Raw genomic sequence first — 22,224 nt, forward strand, 5'->3', positions numbered from 1 at the left:
GGCAGCTGCGCTCAGTGGAAAATCATTTCAAAGTTTGGTATCCTTGACTCTCTAACTTAGTTGTTTTGAGATTGTGATTACTAAAATCACCCTCTGGTTCTCCCTGACTGGCAGAGTTCCTCTATGTGCCAGCAGACTCTGTCATGCAATGTAAAATCAATCTTTTCACAGATCTGTTTACTTATGTTCTTCAGTATTCATGCTTAAAATTAAACTCCGTTCCATCAGCTGCATTGAGCACTTGATATATGTCCCCTTGATGGACTCCAGCCCTTGGAATCGAAGGGCATTGTCGGCAGTCTGATGATATTAGCTGCCTCTGCCCCACCTTCAGCATCGCAATATGCATATATTAAAAGAGAAATTAACTTGTTAGCTTGAATTGAGGCCTTTCAAAATAAAAGCCACTTTCACTAGTTGTAACTTAACATCTATCCCATTTATTGCAACTCTCCAATGACTATTGTTGGAATACCTTTCACTGGTGGCCATGATGTTTTCAGCTTCCTTTTAAAAACCTTTTGACCAACCCAATGCTACTTCCAGCATTTACTGTCATAAGTAAAACAAAACAATTTTAAAGGTAGGTGACAATTCATCCTGTCCATAAATAAGTTACTTTACAGTCTACTGGACATAATTTTTTTAAAGCTCCTAATAATTTATGAAGCTTCTAAACTGCATTTACCTTTACATTCCAATTTAAATTTGCATAATGTAAGTTCCATGCTAAACTTATGCCTGTCCAATTCATACCTGTCGACAAATACTGCCTAAGCATCTTGAGTTTAGTTTATTATATCATATTTTTGAACACATCAGCTTTTTCTTTCAACTTCTAAATTTTGCAATTCTGGAAGTCTTTCATTACTTTGAAATTCTTGGGTGTATATGTTTTCAAGTTGATTTTAAAATGTTCCAGTATCATTTAAAACATTTTTCTGGACAAATTTTTACAAAGTAATTTGGAAAGAAACTTTCTTCACATCTATAAAGTCAAAAGCAAGCAAGCAAATATTGAAAATCAAAAATAGATTTCTAGAAGTGCATAGTAGACCCATCACTTCAGGAAGGCAAGTTAGAATTTTCTTCTATATCGTCCAGAGCATGTGCTTTGATGAAGGGTGTATGTCTTGAATCTTAATGTATTTTGTTCTGGATTTGGTGATGGAACTGCTGCAGGTTTTTGTTTTCTTTAAACTGCTTTGCATCATTACTTATGCAATGCCCATTACTACTGTATGTTTAACTCCTCTATGCTCTGTAGATATACAAAAAAGATTCGTACAACAGCGAACTTCCAAGGCAAAGTTATGACATCAAGCAGCCAGTAGGCAACCATCCTGCATTGAGAATTGATAAAGACCGACAAGTTTATGAACCACAACATCAGAATGTTGAGGAACAGACACGTTATAGAAATGGATCTCAAACAAAATATGAGCAGCAGCTCTCCCCAAGTTTTGGACCTGTATCGCATTATGAGGAAAGTTTACGTGGTTACAGTGATAAGTGGCTACACTATAACGAAAAACCTACTCAACATGACCAACCTCCACCTTATTTTGAGGACCAGCATCCACTTGACTATGATCCAAAGCACACTGAACATTATCCAGATCATGACTACCATCCAGTTCATGAAGAGCTGCCATTTACAGGCTATGAGAATAGATTGCCACGTTATGAAAAGCCAATTAAAAGCTACAAACCTTCACAGCCACATTACAATGATCAACCTCTTCATAGCTATGATCCTCGTCCTCAATACGAACCTGATCCTCAAGCTTTTCATCCACCAACCTCCAGGTCTCCGGAATCACAACAGCAGTCTTTTGAGTCCCAAGTCAGAAGCTATGACCAGGGCCGATCCCAAGAATATAATTCCCTCCCTCAGCAATTTGAACTGGTCCAGAACACAGATACCTTTCCTCCTCCTCCACCTCCTCACTCTAAAGCTGCTGAGTCTGCACATTCTGTTAGTAAGCCATTGCCTCCACCACCCATAAAGCCAAATGTTGATGAGGATGTGGATCCAGCAATGAAGCCACAATCAGTGCTTACCCGAGTGAAACTGTTTGAAAGTAAAAAGTCCATTTCATCAAAGGCCAAGGACCCCACCGAAATAACTTCAGTGAGGGTGAGTAAAGTCATCAAAAGCAGCAATGTCTAGTTTAGTTAAAGCTAATTATGCCCTTACCATAGCTTTTCCTATGCCTCTTGGTAGGATCATACTCTAACTTCCAATGTAAAACTTTGATTAAGCTTTGATCAAGCCCTGCCTTTTATTTAGCATGGAACCTTTGCACCAACTTGCAGTCCACTTAGGAGAAAGAATTCCCGTGATCCAATATTCATGTACCTATCCTTGGGAATACATTTTGAACATTCATGTGATAGGCTTGCTATGGCTTTCAAATATATTGTAAAACTAAGCCATTCTTTCAGGTTACTGACCATAGAAATTCAATTTCTTCGAATTTGTGGTTGTTGACTGCTGTCACCAAAATGTGCCTTTCCACAACATGTACTAGTGTTGGTACTTCTGCGTTGTTTCTCAAAGAAGCCTGCTGTTTTCTAAAATTAATTTTAACGTTGCTTTTCTGAGGAGCATATAGAGTCATAAAATTGTACAGCATGGAAGCAGACCCTTCGGTCCAGCTCATCTGTGTCGACCAGATATCCTAAATTAAGAGAGTCCTATTTGCCAGTATTTGGCCCATATCCCTATAAACCTTTCCTATCATACCCATCCAGGTTTCTTTTAAACATTTCTACTGACCTTATGTGGTTTAAGTATTTAAGTTGTGTGAAGCACCTCAATTGTCTGTGCCAGAAGTTTTTGTGCCAGAAGTTTTTATTTTCCCCCGCATTTGGTTTAAATCCTGCAAAGTTCTAGTTTTGGAGTTGTAAAAAAATTGCTAGAAATACAGAACATCCATCACCATAGAGGAGAAAATATGGTTAATTGAGCTGGTGAAGGGGCCACTTCTGTATATTTCAAAGCTGACGCAGCCATGTAGTTCCACTTTAGTGTTTTATATGAAATTGCACATTCACAATTCTATGACTTAAACCAATTACATTTCTTTTAAAAATATTTTATGAATATTTAGTGCGCACATTTTGATTAAAACCTTTTGTATTTATCTAATTCTATATTACCAGCAATACTCATGTTGTATGCATTGATTTCCATTTGAATGCTGGTTGGATGTGATCATGACCCTTCTTTCTTTCATTTTCTTCTATTTAACTTGAATTCTTGTTTAGATTAGATTAGTATAGATTACTTACAGGATGGAAACAGGTCCTTTAGCCCAATAAGTCCAGACCAACCCTCCGAAGAGCAACTCGCCCAAACCCATTCCCCTATGTTTACCCCTTCACCTAACACTACGGGCAATTTAGCATGGCCAGTTCACTTAACTTGCACGTTTTTGGACTGTGGGAGGAAACCGGAGCACCTTGGAGGAAACCCACACAGACACAGGGAGAATGTGCAAACTCCACGCAGTTGTCTGAGGGGGGAATTGAACCCAGGTCTCTGGCGCTGTGTATAATCGCACAATAGCTGCAATTCTCTGGGCAATAGGCATTGCTGCTGCACTTCATGGTAAAATCTATCTCAGAATGAGACCGTCTCTCCACTGTGTCTTCACTGACAGGATTAGATTGCATGTGCTTTTCTGTCTTCCAGGCCTTGATCTGTAGGTCACAGTATTTCAAGTGCATTTGCAAGTGTGTTTAGGGTGCTTCTATCATCCTTTCAGGTAGTAAATTACAGATGCCCACTACTTCCTAAGTGACGTTTCTTTCTCAACTTCCATCTCAACCTCCCACCATTGGCTTTACATCTATGCTCCCTGGTTGTTATCTCTGTTGATGGAAGTGGATCCTTTCTACCATTGTTTAGGTTGCTAGTACAACTAAGGTTGAAGTGCACCAGCTCCTTTCTGGTCTCAATCTACTACGAGTCAGAAATTTTAAATTTAGCCAGGGTGTTATGGCCAATTCAGCCAGATTTCCTTCAACAAAGAATAACTAGTTTATTATAAATACCGGTAAAATCTAGTCAAGTAAGAGGTTATTGAAAGGAAATATTTGTATGTACTAATATAGATATGATTTGTATTCTAATATCCCAAAATTAGTGAGGCAAATATGGATAGCAAACAAATGCCAAGCACCCCTCAGAATACATCAAATAATCTCCAAGGCAGTTATGTTTCTTTACTTCTAATGCCCTGCCCTGCCTTGCAGATTTTGAGGCCGTTTCTCTATCATGGACTTCCACAACAATTGCTCATGTTCTGATTGCTCACCTTGTTTTCCTGGAACTGTGTTCCTTTGAATTATTGGAATCCGCATGTCAGCCCAACTCTCCAACTTTTCACAATGAGTTTCACAAAGCTAGTCACTCCTTTGGATTTTATTTGCGCTCTGTTGCACAGGTCAAATATTGCTCGTGGACTCTCAATCCCCACTCTCTACTGACTGAACTGTTCTCATTTTGAGCCCATCATGCCACCTAATACCTCTGAGCCCTCCCCACAAAGTCATTCAGCTGCTCTAGGACTTACCTGAGCCCTAGGCATGATGGCTCAGTGGTTAGCACTGCTGCGTCACAATGCCAGGGACCCAGGTTTAATTCCAGCCTTCAGTAACTGTCTGTGTGGAATTTGCATATTCGCCCTGTCTGCCTGGGTTTCCTCCAGGTGATCCAGTTTTCTTTCAAAGTCCAAAGATGTGCAGGTTAGGGTGGATTGGCCATGCTAAATAGCCCATAGTGTTCAGGGATGTGCAAGTTAGGTGATTAGGCATGGGAAATGCAGAGTTACAGGGATAAAGTAGGGAGTGAGTCTGGTTGGGAGAGTTGTTGGGCTGAATGGCCTGTTTCCACATTGTAGGGATTCTATGAGCTATGCAACTTGTGTAGTTCAGTTGCCCTCAGAAGCACCATTAATTGCATTCATCTAACAGAGTTTGCTTCTCTTTTGTCTTCCCAAGCTAACTATTGACCCTGAAACTGCTCTTTTGCAGCATCCGAATTTTTCTGAGTCACCAACTGAAACTGTTGCAACAGACCCGATCCCCAGTGCTAAGCAGAGCTGAATGTGACTTAGGTTTTGGAACAGGCAGACATAGCAGACTTTTAGAAGACTCCGTTTCCTAAATATTTTCGATTTTGATAGGACATTGCCTGACAGTACAAACTGCACAAAGCAAAAACCACATATCTGATACACTTCAGTTAATCTTCCTGAACTAATTCTGTTCCGAAAAAGAAAACGTTAGCCAATCCAAACTTTTGGCAGAAATCCTCCGTTTCCTTGTAGAACAGTTGATTATTAGCAGCTTCTGAAATATCTCTCATTATAAGGTTCTTTTTAAAAGATCTTTGGCTGTAGCTTGACTTTGGGCACAATTTTAAACCTATGTATAGAACTTGGTTCCAGAAATGCTCAATTTCAAATTGTGTGTTTTCTTATTACAGCCACCTGAAGTAGCTCCTAAGCCTGTGTTAGTTCCGGTCGCTCCTTCCAAGTCAATTATTCAGTCAACACCAGAACAGGAGAAACCTTCGCACTTATACAGGTGCAGCTGTTATATTTGACATCTGGTTGGTGAAAGAACTTTGTTGCATCTTGATGAAAGAAAAAAAAGACTTGCAGGACTTGTATTAATATATGTACAGCCAATTAAGTACTTTAGAAATACAGCTACTGTTGTCATGTTGGAAACACAGCAGCAAATTTGCATGCAACAAGTTCCCATGGCCAACTATGTTATAGTGACCAGATAATTTTTGTTACGATGTTGATTGAAGTATAAAAATTTGCAATGCCACTATTTAGCAAGAATGAAGAAGCAAAACAGGTGAAATGACATTGCTTGGCATGGTTTCAGACTACCAAGTAAGGGAAATATGTCGAGGAATAACTTTACAAGGATATTCTTGAGGAACACGAGAATTATAGTGTGGTTATAAAATGGGACTTTATTCATCCAAGCGTAAACCAGGGTAGCAGTAGTGTGAAGGGCAGAGAGGAGCAAGGAGGTCCTAGATTGGGTTCAGGTAAATATTCTCCAGCAATGAGAAAGGAGACACTGCTAACCTGGTCCTTGCGAAACAGGCAAGCCAAGTCTCATTAGGGAAAAACTTTGAGCAATGTTCTCTATGTATCAAGATTTAGATTGAGTACAGAAAAGGGCAAGATAAAATGCAGAGTAAGAATAAATAAGTTACTGGGGGTAAAACCAATTTCAGTGGGGATAAGATGGATTCAAAGGTTAGTGGGCAAACCAACACTGAACAGTGGGATGCCTGAGAAACGTGTTCTGTGCAGGTATGTTGCCATGAAGGGGAAAGATATTAGAGTTCAGAGTTCACTGGTTGGTGAGAAATGGGATTAAGATGAAGAAGAAAAACTGTGCCTATGATATATGTCAGGTGGCTAATGCAACTAAGACCCAGATTGAAAGTGAAATTTTCAGAGGGAATTCAAAAAAGAAAGTAAGAGAAGAGACTGGCAGCTAACCTAAAAGAGAATCCCAAAGATTATTTTAATAAAAGACTGGTAAAAGAGAAGTGTGGCTGATTTGGGATCAAAAAAGGATGTATTTGCACTTGGAGATTGGGGGAATGAGGTGTTAAATTAATTTTCTGCTTATGGCTCTGCAAATAAAAAAAATGATGGTGCTTAGATCATGGTGAAAGAGGAGGTAATTCAGTCACTTGAAAAGGTTAATATTGATGAGACAGAAGATTGGCACTTGTAAGATTATGTCTGTGGCATTTTGTACAGTTCTGGGTATCACACTGAAGGAAGCATATGAACACATTGGAGAACACTGGGGGGAAAAAAATTACTTAACTGGTTCCCAGAATGAGAAACTTCAGTTGCAAGATAGATCAGAGAGAATGAAACTGATCTTGGAAAGGCAAAATGCTAAGAAGAAATCTGAAAGAAGTTTTCAAAATCATAAAGGTATGGATAGAGGATATAGGGCGAAGCTATTCAAACTTTTTTTTTAAATGAAAGGAAGAGAGGATACAGATATGAAGTGATTTGCAAATATAAATGAGAGGAAAAGAATGTTTTCAAATGTGGTTGAAGTCTGAAATGCATTGCCCGAAAGTGTAGTGGAGGCAGAGTCATTTGAGGCATTCTAGAGGGCAATGTACAAGAATATAGGGAAGGGCACCAAGTTAGTGTTCATTGTGGAGTTGTTGCAGATGCCATGGCCAAGTGGCCGCCTCCTGTGCTGTTTAAATACTGACAAAATCAGAATTATAAGTTGACAAGGCACCTGGACCACATGCAGTGCGTTGAAGGATGCTGAGGGAAAGGACCGTGTAAATTGTGGAGGCACTGGTTGTAATTTTTCAGTTGTCTTTACACTTAGGTCGTGGGCATGTGGCACAGTACTGGTATCTCTACCTCTGAACTAGTTTCATGTCCAATTGCTGCAGAGGTATGTAATAATACTCTGAACATGTTGATTAAAAATATTTGCACTTGGATGGTGCCAAAGTGGACAATTGCAAATGTAACATCTTTGCTCAAAAAGAGAGAGAATCCCTACAGTGTGGAAACAGGCCCTTTAGCCTAACAAGTCCATACCGACTCTCCAAAGATTATCCCACTCAAACCCATTCCCCATTACTCTACACTTATCCCTGACTAATGCACCTAACCAACATATCCCTAAATGCAATGGGTAGTTTAGCATGGCCAGTTTACCTAATTTACAGATCTTTGGATTGTGGGAGGAAACCGGAGCACCCAGAGGAAATCCATGCAGACAGTCAGTTGCTCAAGGTGGGAATTTTACCTGGGTTCCTGAAGCTGTGAGGCAGCAGTGCCAACCACTGAGCCATCGTGCTGCCCCAAGATGTAAAGGTAATGATAACGAGGAATCTTCTGGAAACAATAATTCAGGATAAAATTAATACAGGAGACAGCTGGATTACAGTGTGTTACCTTAAGGCAAACCAGCATACACTTTGAGGGTGCACCATGCTTATCTAGGTTGGAGATTTTTGATGAGATAATGAAGGTTTGATGAGGGCAGTGCTGTTGATATAGTGTACATGGATTTTGGGAAGGCTGTTAATACAGTGCCACACACTGACTTTTGACAACAAACTTGGAACTCATGGAATGAAAGGGACTTTAGCAATATGACATTAACTGACTGACAAGAAATAATTTAGTTAATGGATTTTTTTTTTGAGCAGTGGATAGTTTATGGTACATTTCTTCAGGATGTTGAGGTTCCTGCAACACAGTTCAGTAAAATGTGCAAAATTTGAGCATAATAAAAAAGTTAACTGTATTGTGAACAGGGAGGCAGGTATAGAACTTCAAACGAATATAGGCTCATGTTTAGGTGGCAGATGAAATTTAGTGCAGAACAGAATTCATATAAATAGGAAAAATCTTTTCAGTGTGATTGGCGAACTCTATTGTAGTGTTTAGGCTGTAATGTTTTCATAAAGTAGCTGAATGTCTTTACCTGCAGAGGTCCTGAAACACAGATGAAACTTCCAGAAGAAGCTCCACGAATAAATCATTATAGCGCAGACGAGGATGAGGAAGATTATAGGAAGCAGTTGTCTTATTTTGGCCGCAGAAACTTGGAACAAAAGCCAGCAACTCAGCTTCCTGCCAGCAGCCATCCTGAATCTGTGAAATCATCAGAACCTGTACTTCAGTCTAACTACACTGGATACTTACCCAGGTGAGTGCTGGCTGACGAGAAGAGGTTTACACTTTTTCAAGTTTTTTTTTGGGTTTCTTTTATGTGATGTAGTTGTGAGAATGTATCTAGCCATCATGAGATTAAGATTGCAGTTAATGTACTTGCTTAGATCTATTTGACTGATTCAAAGGTACAGAGTAGTTAATGCTCCTGCCCCTTTTTATTCCACAGCTATCTCATTCATCTGTGCTGTCTCATTGTCCGGTTAGCTACTCTGGGAAAGGTTTTATCCCTGTGGATGGGGTGGGGCAGAAGGAAGGGGAGGGGTGTGAAGAGGCAGACTAGGTGGTGGAGGAAAGGAGTGAAGAACAACAGCATGGGATGGGAGAGGAAGGGCCAGGAGTATGGAGGATTAGAAGAGGTGGAGAAAAGAGTAGGCTGTGAAGTGGAGAGGGAGGGAAGAGGGGCGGAATAGAATGGGTAGAGGAACAATGGGTGGGATGAAGGAAGAGAAGGGAATGGGATGGTGAGAGAAGGGGCAGATAGGCAGAGAAATAATCTGAATGGGAACACAGCAAAAGAGGGACGCAGGTGAGTGCTATCTATTTTGGATTAAAACAGTATTTCTGTTACATTCAGTGGTTTACTTTGCAGGTTATCTCCGCTATGTGTGCATAGGAAATAGGAGACTGAGGCAACCATTTGGTCCTTCAAGCCTTCTCTGTTATTGAAACAGATCACGTTTAATCGTTCACCTTGTATATCTTGATGTCATTGGCATCTAGAATCTTATACACTCACACATAAGATTAGGAGTAGGTCATCCAGCTGCTTTAGCCTGCTCTGCCCTTCAGTAAGATCATGACTGATCTGATTGTAACCTCAAATGTATGACCCAACCTACCTCTTTCTACTACTTGATGAAAATCTATCTATTTCAATATTCAAGGACTCTTGCTATGACTTTTTCAAGAAGAGAGTTGCAAAGATATTCTCAACTCCGAGAGAAAAGAAATTGCCTCATCTGTTTTAAATGGGCAATTCTGATTTTTAAACAGTGGCCCCTAATTGTAACTCCTTCCATAAGAACAATCATCCCTTCATATGCACCATGCCAAGACCCCTCAGATCTTTTCCACTTCAATCAAGCCACCTGTTAATCTTTTGAACTCCAGCAGTTGGAAGTCGAGCCTATCTAACTTTCCTCATGAGACAACCACCCCCATCCAAACTCCAGATATTTATCTGGATATTAAACTTTTAGTGAAATACCTTCAGAACATTTTCATCCTACCTTAAATAAGATGACCAATACTGTGTACAGCACTTCAAATGCTGTCTCACCTGTGCCCTGTATAACTGAAGTATAGCTTCACTTCTTTTGTGTTCAGTTCCCCTTATACTAAATGCCACTCTACTGCCTTTCCTAATTACCTATGTCTGCAGGCTAAACTTTTGTCATTGATGTATTTGAATGCAGGTACCTCTGCATCTCAGAGCTCTGCAATCTCTCATTTAGATAATTGTTCTTCCTGCCAAAGTAGAAAATTTCACATTTTCCTCACTTTGTACTCTAATTATCAAAGCGTTGCTTACTCACTGAGTCTATCCGTGTCCCTTTGTAGCCTGCTTTTGTCTCTTTACAGCTTGCATTCCTACCTATATTTGTGGCATTTGTTCCAGCATACTGATTGACAGCTCTGGTGAGGAATGTGCTTAGATTGAACATTATGCTCTTGGTAGGGGGCTGACAGTGAATTGTTTTCTGACAAGTGAGTTTGCAGTAAATCCAGTATCCTGGAGGATGGAGCTTAAGTGAAGTATGTATTCTTCTGGAGAATGCTTGTGGATAGAGTAGTCCACACCAATATTGTGCACTGCTGAGTAGACTTTGATTTGGCTCATGAAGGTTTTGCCCTTTGTCATTGCAGTTGTCTGAGGTACAGGTAGTTCTGGGATAACTTGCGTTTCAGCAGTGCGGTTTGGCTATAATGTTGCAGAACCATTAGGAACAGCATTTTCGAGAATATTTAACTCCGCAATCGTGTGATTCCAGTGGGGATCAGTTTGTGTGCTTCATTCTGTGTGCGCACCAATATCCACACCAAGGTCTCTGCACTGTTCTGTGCTTGCACGATGTCAGCACCGGTCTTTGCACCATATGCCGACAAAGCAGTTTTCTGTGAGAGGTATTGTACAGAGAGCAGCTTTCATAGGTTTTTTAAATGTGCTGTGTTAAGTTAACATGTGTTTTATTAATAAATATGATTTCAACCTTCATTCAGGCTATGCTATACTTTGTGTTAGGCTTTTGGGTGATTTTTGAGCAATCATGACTACAAAAAAAACAAAGAAAATTTACAGCCCAGGAACAGGCCCTTTGGCCCTCCAAGCTTGAGCCGATCAGGCTTGGGTTTTTGCTGGTCTGCCCCAACCCCACTTTCCCATAGTCCCAGTTATTTCTATTAAGCGATGTTCTGCTGGAACACAGCTGAGGTTATAGGAGAGCTACCTGTATAACAGATTAAAAATATTTTATGCATTCATTAATGACCTTGCCTCCATAACGTCAGAAGTGGGGATGTTTGCTGATGATTGCATAATATTCAACACAATTGCAACTCCTCAGATACTGGGGAGAGGTTTACTCTCTAAGCCACTCACTATCCTGACATGGAAATAAATTACCATTCCAAATTAACGACTAGCTAATTGAAGGTGGTTTATTCCATCTATACAAGATAGCAGTTGCCTGTTTCAAATAACACAATTTACTAAAAGACTGATTTTGTGCGATTGATTCGCAACATTGCACTTGAAGGAATGAATTTTAATGTGCAGCCAGATTACATCATTTTCCCAAATGTCCTTTGAAATTCTCACCAATATGAAGTTGAATCTCTATAGAAAAGATATAGGCTCATATTGGGTAAGATGTTATAATTTTCAAATTGTTCCTGATCAGCTTTTGTAGTTCTGAAACATCCCATTGTTAAGTAAGTCCTCTGTACTAGAGGAATTGAGAATTGTACTGCAGTCATGAGTGGGTGACCATAAGACATCAGAACAGAAATTCGGCCATTCAGCCCATTGAGTCTGTTCCACCATTCAATCATGACTAAGGTCCTCAACTCCATTCTCTTGCTTTTTCCTGTAACCCTTGAATCTCTTGATACTCTATAAGATCTTAAGTGCACCATTTTGCTAGATTTGGGTATTAATGTGTTTGTGATGTTAACACCTTTTTATATTGTTTCTGCTTGCAGTTACAAAGAAGTAAATGTTGAAGTATGCTTTACTAAGAATTATGAAATTGTTTACAGGAGTACACAAACAAACTTCGATCATGTTATCAAATCTAGCATCAATGAGAAGAAATATGACTCTGTATCACAATTGCCTGGCCTTCAGTCACGGTATGGGCCACCACCACCATCTAGTTTGAACTCTTCAGTGTCACTGCCAGTGCATCCCAAGCTTTCTCCACCTGAAGGTAATGCACTTACCCTCCACATTTATTCTGAATGCATTTGGTCTGCTTTAAGATACCTATAGAAGAAATAGCTGCCCATCTGTTGGTGAGTGAATCTGTTTATAGGTTTTGAAACACAGCACACATCTGCAGTGTTCATTGTACCCCAATGTAAACTACCACGCTGCCACATTGAAACCACTGTTTGTGTCATTGCAAGAAATGGTTTGTTTGTAAAATGTAATAGTATAGGAAGAAAGTCAAACTCCATGTGTAACATGACTCAAGAGTTCCTTTAGATATTCCAAATCATTTTGCAACCTTTAATATGTTATGAACGTGATCATTATTGTGTATGCAAGATCAGCACCTTGCACAACAAAGTCTGGTAAATAGCACCGACTTAAGTGACCAATTAACCTGTTTTGAGAAGTGTAATTGGTTAAAATCATGAGGAAAACCTCCCTGTATCTCTCTGATGCCGTGGAACTTTTGAGCATGCAGAAGGGGCCTCACTTTAATTTCTTTCAGAATGAATCTGCCTCCTGCAGTGCAACACTGAAGTGACACTCTGAATTTTGGGCATCAACTAATGAAGTGGGGCTGCATGACTATCTGAGCCACCATAACATTGTACAGAAGAATATATAATCTTGTGCCTGTTAATGAAATATGCATATTTATGTGAATCTCAGAGTCTGATTAGAAATTCTTTTGAATAAAAAATCATTTTACATTGATGAAATGGTGTGTACTCTTTCCAATGGGGTCTTGTCAATGTTTGATCAGTAACAATGAAACAGATGTTTAAACACTCCAACTGCTTTGTTTTCTCTCAATGGTTTAACAAGGGCGGCACGGTGGCACAGTGGTTAGCACTGCTGCCTCACAGCGCCAGAGACCTGGGTTCAATTCCCACCTCAGGCGACTGTCTGTGTGGAGTTTGCACGTTCTCCCCGTGTCTGCGTGGGTTTCCTCCGGGTGCTCCGGTTTCCTCCCACAGTCCAAAGATGTGCAGGTCAGGTGAATTGGCCATTCTAAATTGCCCGTAGTGTTAGGTAAGGGGTAAATGTAGGGGTATGGGTGGGTTGCGCTTCGGCGGGGCGGTGTGGACTTGTTGGGCTGAAGGCCCTGTTTCCACACTGTAAGTAATCTAATCTAATCTAATGAATATGATGAAGACAATAACTACCATCACTAGCATCAGAGAATAAGTATTAAACAGACTAATGAGGCTAAAGGAAGAAAAGGCCTCTGACCCTGGTGGTTTGTAAGTAGGATCCTAAAAGAGGTAGCCATAGAGATGGTACCGCATCAAAGGTGGTCATAAGACTCCATGTGTTGGAGGTAGTAATATTGGTGTAAATATAGAATTGGCTGAGAGGCAGGAAACACTGAGTGGGGATAACGGGTTCATTAGGTTGACAATGCATAACAAGTGGGATTAGAACAAAAAACAGTGCAGCACAGAACAGGCCCTTCAGCCCTCGATGTTGCGCCGACCTGTGAACTCTTCTCAGCTCGTCCCCATCACTATCCCAAAATCATCCATGTGCTTATCTAAGGATTGTTTTAAATCTCCCTAATGTGGCTGAGTTGACTGCATTAGCAGGTAGGGCATTCCATGCCCTTACCACTCTCTGCGTAAAGACCTTTCCTCTGACATCAGTCTTAAATCTGTCACCCCTCAATTTGTAGTTATGCCCTCTCATACAAGCTGACGTCATAATCCTAAGAAAAAATCTTTCACTGTCTACCCTATCTAATCCTCTGATTATCTTGTATGTCTCTATCAAATCCCCCCTTAGCTGCCTTCTTTCCAATGAGAACAGACCCAAGTCTCTTAGCCTTTCCTCATAAGACCCTACCTCCAGACCAGGCAACATCCTGGTAACTCTCCTCTGCACCCTTTCCAATGCTTCCACATCCTTCCTGTAATGGGGTGACTAGAACTGTACACAATATTCCAAGTGCGGCCGCACCTGCGTTTTGTACAGTTGCAGCATGATATTGCGGTTCTGGAACTCAATCCCGCTACCAATGAAACCTAATGAATCGTATGCCTTCTTCACAGCATTATCCACCTGGGTGGCAACTTTCAGGGATCTATGCACATGAATTCCAAGATCCCTCTACACATCCACACTACCAAGAATCTTTCCGTTGACCCAGTACTCTGCCTTCCTGTTAATCTTCCCAAAGTGCATCACCTCACATTTAGCTACATTGAACTCCATTTGCCACCTCTCAACCCAATTCTGCAGTTTATCCAAGTCGTCCTGCAACCTGTAACATTCTTCCACACTGTTCACTACTCCATCGACTTTAGTGTCATCTGCAAATTTACTAATCTATCCACCTATGCCTGCATCTAAGTCATTTATAAAAATGACAAACAGCAGTGGTCCCAAAACACATCCTTGTGGCACACCATGAGTAACTGGACTCCAGACTGAATATTTTCCATCAACCACCACTCACTGCCTTCTTCCAGAAAGCCAGTTTCTAATCCACACTGCTAAATCACCCTCAATTCCATGCCTCTGCATTTTCTCCATCAGCCTACCACGTGGAACCTTATCAAAGGCTTTACTGAAGTCCATGTATACTATGTCAACTGCCCTATCCTCATCTACATGCTTGGTCACCTTCTCAAAAAACTCTACGAGGTTTGTGAGACAAGACCTGCCCTTGACGAAACCATGTTGACTATCTGAAATCAAATTGTTGCTTGCTAGATGATTATAAATCTTATCTCTTATAATCATTTCCAAAACCTTTCCTATAACAGAAGTAAGGCTCACTGGTCTATAATCACCTGGGTTATCTCTGCTGCCCTTCTTGAACAATGACACACCATTTGCAATCTTCCAACCCTCAGGTACTAAACCTGTAGACAGTGACGATTCAAATATCAAAGCCAACGTCTGTTATCTTCTCCCTAGCTTCCCAGAGAATTCTCGGATAAATCCCATCCAGCCTGGGGGACTTGTCTACTTTCACTCTTTCTAGAATTGATAACACCTGTGCATAACTAACCTCGATCCTTTCTAGTCTAATGTCTCGTACCTCATTCTTCTCCTCCACAATATTCTCCTTTTCCTGAGTGAACACAGATGACGAGTATTCATTTAGCACCTCTCTGATCTCTACAGGATCCACATTCAACTTCCCACTTCTGTCTTTGACTGGCCCTATTCCTACCCTAATAATCCTTTTATTCCTCACATACCTATAGAAAGCTTTAGGGTTTTCCTTTATTCTATTTGCTAAAGACTGCTTGTGTCCTCTCTTTGCTCTTCTTAACTGTCTCTTTAAATCCTTCCTAGTTGATCTGTAACACTCCATTGCCTCATCTGTACCGTCTTGCCTCATCAACACATAAGCCTCCTTCTTCTTCATAACAAGAGATGCAATTTCTGTGGTAAACCATGGTTCCCTTACCTTATCACTTTCTCCCTGCCTGACAGGGACATACCTATCAAGGACACACTATCTGTTCCTTAAACTAGCTCCATATTGTGCTTGTCTGCATCCTCTGCATTTTGCTACCCCATTCTATGCATCCTAATTGCATTATAATTGCCCTTGCCCCATCGATAACTCTTGACCTGTGGCATGTACCTATCCCTTTCCATCGCTAAACTAAACGAATTATGGTCACTCTCTCCAAAGTGCTCACCTACAACTAAATCAAACACCTGGCCTGGTTCATTACCAAGCACCAGATCCAGTATGGCCTCCCCTCTTGTTGGCCCTTCAACATACTGTGTCAGGAAACCCTCCTGTACACATTGGACAAAACTGATCCATCTGACGTACTCGATCTATAACATTTCCAGTCAATGTTGGGGAAGTTAAAGTCCCCCATAATGACCACCCTGTTCCTTTCACTCCTACTCAGAATAATTTTGCTAATCCTCTCTTCCACCTCCCTGGAACTCTGCGAAGGCCAACAAAAAATTACAAGCAGTGTGACCTCTCCTCTCCTGTTTCTAACCTCAGCCCACACTACTTCAGTAGACGAGTCCTCACAAAAATTCTCTCAGCCACTGTTATACTATCTTTGACTAACAAGGCCACGCCTCCTCCTCTTTTACTGCCTTGCCTGTTTTTAATGAAAGATCTAAACCCTGGAACCTGCAACATCCAATCCTCACCCTGTTCTATCCATGTCTCCAAAATGGCCACAAGATTGAAGTCCCAGGTACCTATCCATGCTGTAAGCTCACCTACCTTATTTCGGATACTTCTGGTGTTGAAGTATACACACTTCAAACCACTTTGCTGTCTGCCAGCACATTCCTGTGACCCTGAAATCCTGTCCTTCCTACTCTCATCCTCCTGTGCACTGCAACTACACCTCTGGTTCCCATTCCCCTGTTCCAAAGGGATTGGTGCTGAGAATGAATTTGTTTCAGTAAGTATTTAAGACTTGGAGGAAAGAATTTCTGATCCCTATTGCTATTGCTCATTGTGCAGGCTATATGTTGAAATAGGACAGATCAGAACTAACCTGCGGAATAATGACCATGTCAATTAGATCATTGCTCGCAGCTCTCAAACGCATGGATGGGTCTCAGGCTGTCACTTATGGTTCTGAAAAGTGCCCAGTCTACCTCAGATTACCATATAACGATGAGGTGTCTCAATATCAAAATGGGCTACAGGTGAAGCTAGCTATTTACATAATACTGCTATGCAATCGCAATATGAGTGGCATTCTTCACTAATGGAATGCTGTCATCCAAAAACATGCTCTGTCTCCCACAAAATGACTAAAGTGAGAGATGAATTGCGTTGAAGTGTGATGCCAGATATGTAAGCAATACATCTGGGTGTTCAGCACAAAGAGGCCCTTCAGCCCGTCAAGTCATCGCCAAAGCAACTACCACTAAAGATGCACTACTCCGAATTTCCTGCACTGACCCATATCCTTGAATGTTATGATATTTCAAGTGCTCATCTAAATATTTCTGGCTTCCTCTGTTTTCCCTGGTATGGCATTGGAGATTCCACCACTGAGTGAAAACATCTCTTTTCTCAAATCCCTTCTGAATCTCCTGGCCCTTACCCTAAAACTATGTCCCTTTGTGGATCATATGAAACAGTGCATGCCTTCATGATTATGCATCAGAATAATGACTTCTAAACCAGGCTGTACTTGCAAAATTTTGAGCATAGTGTCACTCATTGGATATGATTCCATGATTAGACAACATTTGCAGTACATCCTGCTTGAACTAAGTATTATGCTGACAAATAATTTAAGGTTATCAGTTAATCTCGCCTTGGCTCACTGACTCGTGCTAGAAGTTACTCGCAGGGCTCTGCTCTTTGTAAGCAGGAAGAACATGTCCATGTACTTTGCATTTTTCAAGTTAATGAAAGTTTGGGGACTGCCATTCTTTGCATTCTCCATGATAATACCCTAGTCAATCAATTAGTAATGTCTTCTCATGTAAACTGTTGATCACTTTGAGATCTGGTGTTCTTGCCATTTTTACCTAATGAGTGCAAATCCAAAAACCTCAACAATCGTCCTTAAAATGCATTTTATCGATAGTAAATAAAAGGTTCCTAATGGATAAATTATTCTCATTGAAGGGTAATGACGTGCTTCCTGCTGAGTGTATTGACTTACTTTTTGTTGATTTGTAGCCAAATTAATAGGTTTAGACTTTCAATGCAGTTAGGATCAGGCGTTTTGAAAATTCATTTCTAAAGATGTTGGCATCACTGGTTAGGCCGGCATTTATTATCTATAAGCAGGTCATAGAATCGTAGAGATGTACAGCACGGAAACAGACCCTTTGATCCAACTCGTACATGCCGACCAGATATCCTAGCCTAATCTAGTCCCATTTGCCAGCAATTGGTCCATATTTCTCTCAACCCTTCCTATTTTTATATACCCATTCAGATGCCTTTTAAATGTACCCGGTTCCACCATTCCATTCAAGCACTACCCTCTGTGTGAGAACGTTACCCCTTAGATCCCTTTTAAATTTTTCCCCTTCCAGTATGAACCTATGCCCTCTAGTTCTAGACTCCCCCACCTCGGGGGAAAAAGACCTGTCTATGCCCCTCATCTTATACATCTCTAAGGTCACCTCTCAGCCTCTAACATTGCAGGGAAAACAGCCTCAGACTATTCAGCCTCTCCCTATAGCTCAAATCCTCCAATTCTGGCAACATCCTTGTAAATCTTTTCTGAAACCTTTCTAGTCTCACAACATCCTTCCAATAGGGGGGGGAGATCAGAATTGCACAGATTATTTCGATGTTGAGCTGCCTTCCTGAACTATTATAGTCCATGTATGAAGGTACTCCTAGAACACTGCTTGAGAATTCCAGGTTTTTGACCCAGCAACTGTGAAGGAACAGTGATATAGATTCAAGTCAGGGTGTTGTATGGATTGGAGGCAAACTTACTGACAGGTGGTGACGTGCCTTGTAACTGCTCCTTTTGCTCTTCTAGGGGATAGGAGTCATTGGTTTGGAAGGCACTGACAAAGGCGCATTGGTGTGTTTATACAGTGTGTCTTGCACATGGTGCACACTGCTGCCACTGCATATCAGGGTTGTGGAGAGAATGAATGTTGAAGGTGTTTGGTGTGGTGCCAATTTGTGCTGAATGGTGTCCATTTTCTTGTGTTCTTGAGACTTATACTCATTAATACAAGCAGAGAATATTCCATCACACTCCTGAATTGAATTGTCCATATGATGGAGGTGTACTCTTTGTAAAAGAAATCCCCCACCCCCCGCCACAATTCCACCACAACCACCAAAAGAATGATATTAGTGGGGGAATTCAGCAATGGTAACACCTTTAATTAGCAAGAGCCAATTGTTGGATTTTCTTTTATTGGATATTGTCATTGCCTTGTGTTTGTATGCCGTTATCTACTACTTAGCAGCCCCAGCCTGGATATTGTCTCAAGTCTTGCTTAATTTGGACATGGACTGCTTAAGTATCTGGAGTCGAGAATGGTGTTGAGTATTTTACAATCATTAGGAAATATCTCCATCTTTGGCCTAATGGTGGAGGGAAAGCAATTGAAGATTGTTGGGCTAATGGTACTACTCAGGAAGAATGATGTCCTGTGGCTGAGGTGATTGATCTCCAACAACCACAGTCACCTTCCTTTGTGCTCATTATGATTGTAACAAGTGGATAGCTCTGCCCTCAATTCCCATTGACTGCAGTTCTGCTGAGATCTTTTAATACCATACTAGGATAAGTTGATGGCCTTAATATCAAGATCAATATCATCACTTTCTCTCTAGTTCAATACACTTATAAATGCTTGGACCAAGCTGCAATGAGGTCAAAAGCTGAATAGTCCTGGCAGAACCCTGACATCAGTTACTACTTCTTGACTAAGTACTGCTTGATGGCACTGTTGATGACATATTCAGTCACTTGACTGTTGTTAGAGTAGACTTGGGTGGTAATTGGCCAAGTTGGTTTTGATCTGCTTTTTGTGGGCAAGACATAACCTAGACAAGTTTCCAGATTGCTGGATATTCTAATGTTGTAACTATCCTTGAACATGTTGGCTAAGAATGAGTTCTGAAACACATCTTCAGTGCCATTATTGGAAAGTTGTTGGGGCTATTGGTCCTTTTAGTATCCAGTGCCTTCAGCCCCTTTGTGACCTCACATGGAGTGAATTGAATTGGATGATCACTGGCATCTGTAATGTTGTGTACCTCAGGAGAAGGTGGAGATGGATCAGCCACTTGCCAACTTTGAGTTAAGATTGTTGCAAAATATTTCAGCCTTGGCATTTGCACTCATATGCAGAGCTTCCCCATCATTGAGAATGGAGACATTTGGGGAGCCTCTACCACTTGTTGCTTAATTGTGCTGTGAGGTCAGTTAGCTGGACAGCAGTATATAGTGCTGCCAACAGTGTGGGTTCAATTCCTGCACCACATGAAGTTTGTTTTTATTAAGGTCCTGCCTTCTTGCGCTTTGTCTAGGGTGTGGTGATCTTCAGGTTAAGCTCATCGTCAGTCATATATATCTTTCCTGTCTTACCCCCCCCCCCCCCCCCCCCCCCCCCCACCGAATGGCTGCCCCCTGCACGGTATCATTCTATGCTTGTTTATGAACTGAAGAAATGTTAACTAACTCGTGTTTTGTTCCTCTCACTTTCCAGTGAATTCAATGCCTCGGGACATGCCCAGTCTTCTACAGTCAAAGCCAGAACTCCCCCCTCCAAGCAAAGCTCAAGCTTTCAGATCTACTGCTCGCGATGAAACTGTTCATTCAAATTTTTATCCGCAGAAAAGTTTTCCTGTTTCTGAAAGAGCCACTGTAAATGGAATGGAGCAGACCCAGAAGCAAACAGCTGCAGCATACAATCGATTCACCCCAAAGCCGTACACAAGTGCCGCACGGCCTTTTGAGCGCAAGTTTGAGAGCCCAAAATTTGATCACAACCTCCTACCTAGTGAACCTCCGATACAAACCAAGCCAGACCCACCCTCAAAAATGCATAGTTCTCCACATCCTGCAGATTTTGATAGTGGCACTGACACATTCCCCAAGCCGTCTGACCACAGATCTAAATATCAGACCAACAACATCCACGCAGTACCTAAAGCCATTCCTGTAAGGTAAGATGCTTGACATTAACATTTGTGCAAAGAATGGATGCTTTTCAGTGCTTGTGCCCATTGCATTTTTTTTAAAGTCAGTCCTCAAAGGAATCACTTAGTGTCTATGCCAGCATCATATATGAGCTAGCATGCTTGACATGTTTAACTGCTAAAAATGCTGTTCCTCAGCGTGAGATTGGATTGTGTTGCATTGCACTAGGGTAGCGCATCATAACTCTGGGAACAGGACGGTTTGATTTATATCAAATGTCAAAGTTTTTTTATTTTAACCTTTCAGAACAAGGTTCATAGAAAGGACAAACCAGATTTCTGTTGAAACCAGAATGATTATTTGTTATAGGAGAAAGTGAGGACTGCCTTGATAATCTGATAACTAATGTCCAGTAGTTATCTGGCAGTCATCATTAACTGGTATGTTATTGATAGCTACTACTGTCTACCAGTATCCACTTGTCAACCAATCAGTATCTCTCCCTCATATGGTATAAATGTTGATTTCCTTTTAGATTAGATTCCCTACAGTGTGGAAACGGGCCCTTTGGCCCAACAAGTCCACACCGACCCTCGAAGAGTAACCAACTCCCCTCTGACTAACGTACCTAACACTATGGACAATTTACCTAATTTCACCTAACCTGCACATCTTTGGATTGCGGGAGGAAACCGGAGCATCCGGAGGAAACCCATGCTGACTCAGGGAGAATGTGCAAACTCCACAAACAGTTGCCCAAGACTGGCATCGAACCTGGGACCCTGGTGCTGTGAGGCAGCAGTGCTAACCACTGTGCCACCGTGTTTTACTTGGATATTTTTTATGAATTGTTTTGATGAGCACAACAGAGCAGTTTTTTCAGCAATTTCCATGCCGTCCTACCACTCAGTCAATTTTCTAGTTAGATCTTCAATTCTATATGGTTCAGCTTTTGCTAAGCCTCTTCTGAGAATGTTTACCAAATGCTGTATACTTCAACGCAAGGAGTATCAGAAATAAGGTGGGTGAACTTAAGGCGTGGATCGGTACCTGGGACTACGATGTTGTGGCCATCACGGAAACATAGATAGAAGAGGGACAGGAATGGTTGTTGGAGGTTCCTGGTTACAGATGTTTCAGTAAGATTAGGGAGAGTGGTAAAAAAAGGAGGGGGGTTGGTGGCTTTGCTAATTAGAAATGGTATAATGGCTGCAGAAAGGCAGTTCGAGGGGGATCTGCTTTTGGAGGTAGTATGGGCTGAAGTCAGAAATAGGAAAGGCGCAGTCACCTTGTTGGGTGTTTACTATAGGCCCCCCAATAGCAGCAGAGATGTGGAGAAACAGATTGGGAAACAGATTTTGGAAAGGTGCAGAAGCCACCGGGGAGTAGTCATGGGCGATTTCAACTTCCCAAATATTGATTGGAAGCTCTTTAGATC

The 22,224-nt window shown here is 41.2% G+C and overlaps 1 protein-coding gene across 4 annotated transcripts in view; it reads left to right on the forward strand.

Annotated features, from left to right (window-relative positions):
- tjp1a (tight junction protein 1a) overlaps nt 1-22,224 on the forward strand; it is a 193,181-nt gene that overhangs the window by 158,625 nt on the left and 12,332 nt on the right. For all 4 annotated transcript variants that reach the window (XM_072552729.1, XM_072552730.1, XM_072552731.1 and 1 more), the window contains 5 exons: nt 1,268-2,140; nt 5,498-5,598; nt 8,530-8,748; nt 12,033-12,202; nt 20,353-20,812. In XM_072552729.1, the coding sequence (XP_072408830.1) occupies nt 1,268-2,140; nt 5,498-5,598; nt 8,530-8,748; nt 12,033-12,202; nt 20,353-20,812 (1,823 nt within the window). The remainder of the gene's footprint in view (nt 1-1,267; nt 2,141-5,497; nt 5,599-8,529; nt 8,749-12,032; nt 12,203-20,352; nt 20,813-22,224) is intronic.

This window comes from Chiloscyllium punctatum, chromosome 33, assembly GCF_047496795.1.
Source record: "Chiloscyllium punctatum isolate Juve2018m chromosome 33, sChiPun1.3, whole genome shotgun sequence".
NCBI classification, from domain to species: Eukaryota; Metazoa; Chordata; class Chondrichthyes; order Orectolobiformes; family Hemiscylliidae; genus Chiloscyllium; species Chiloscyllium punctatum.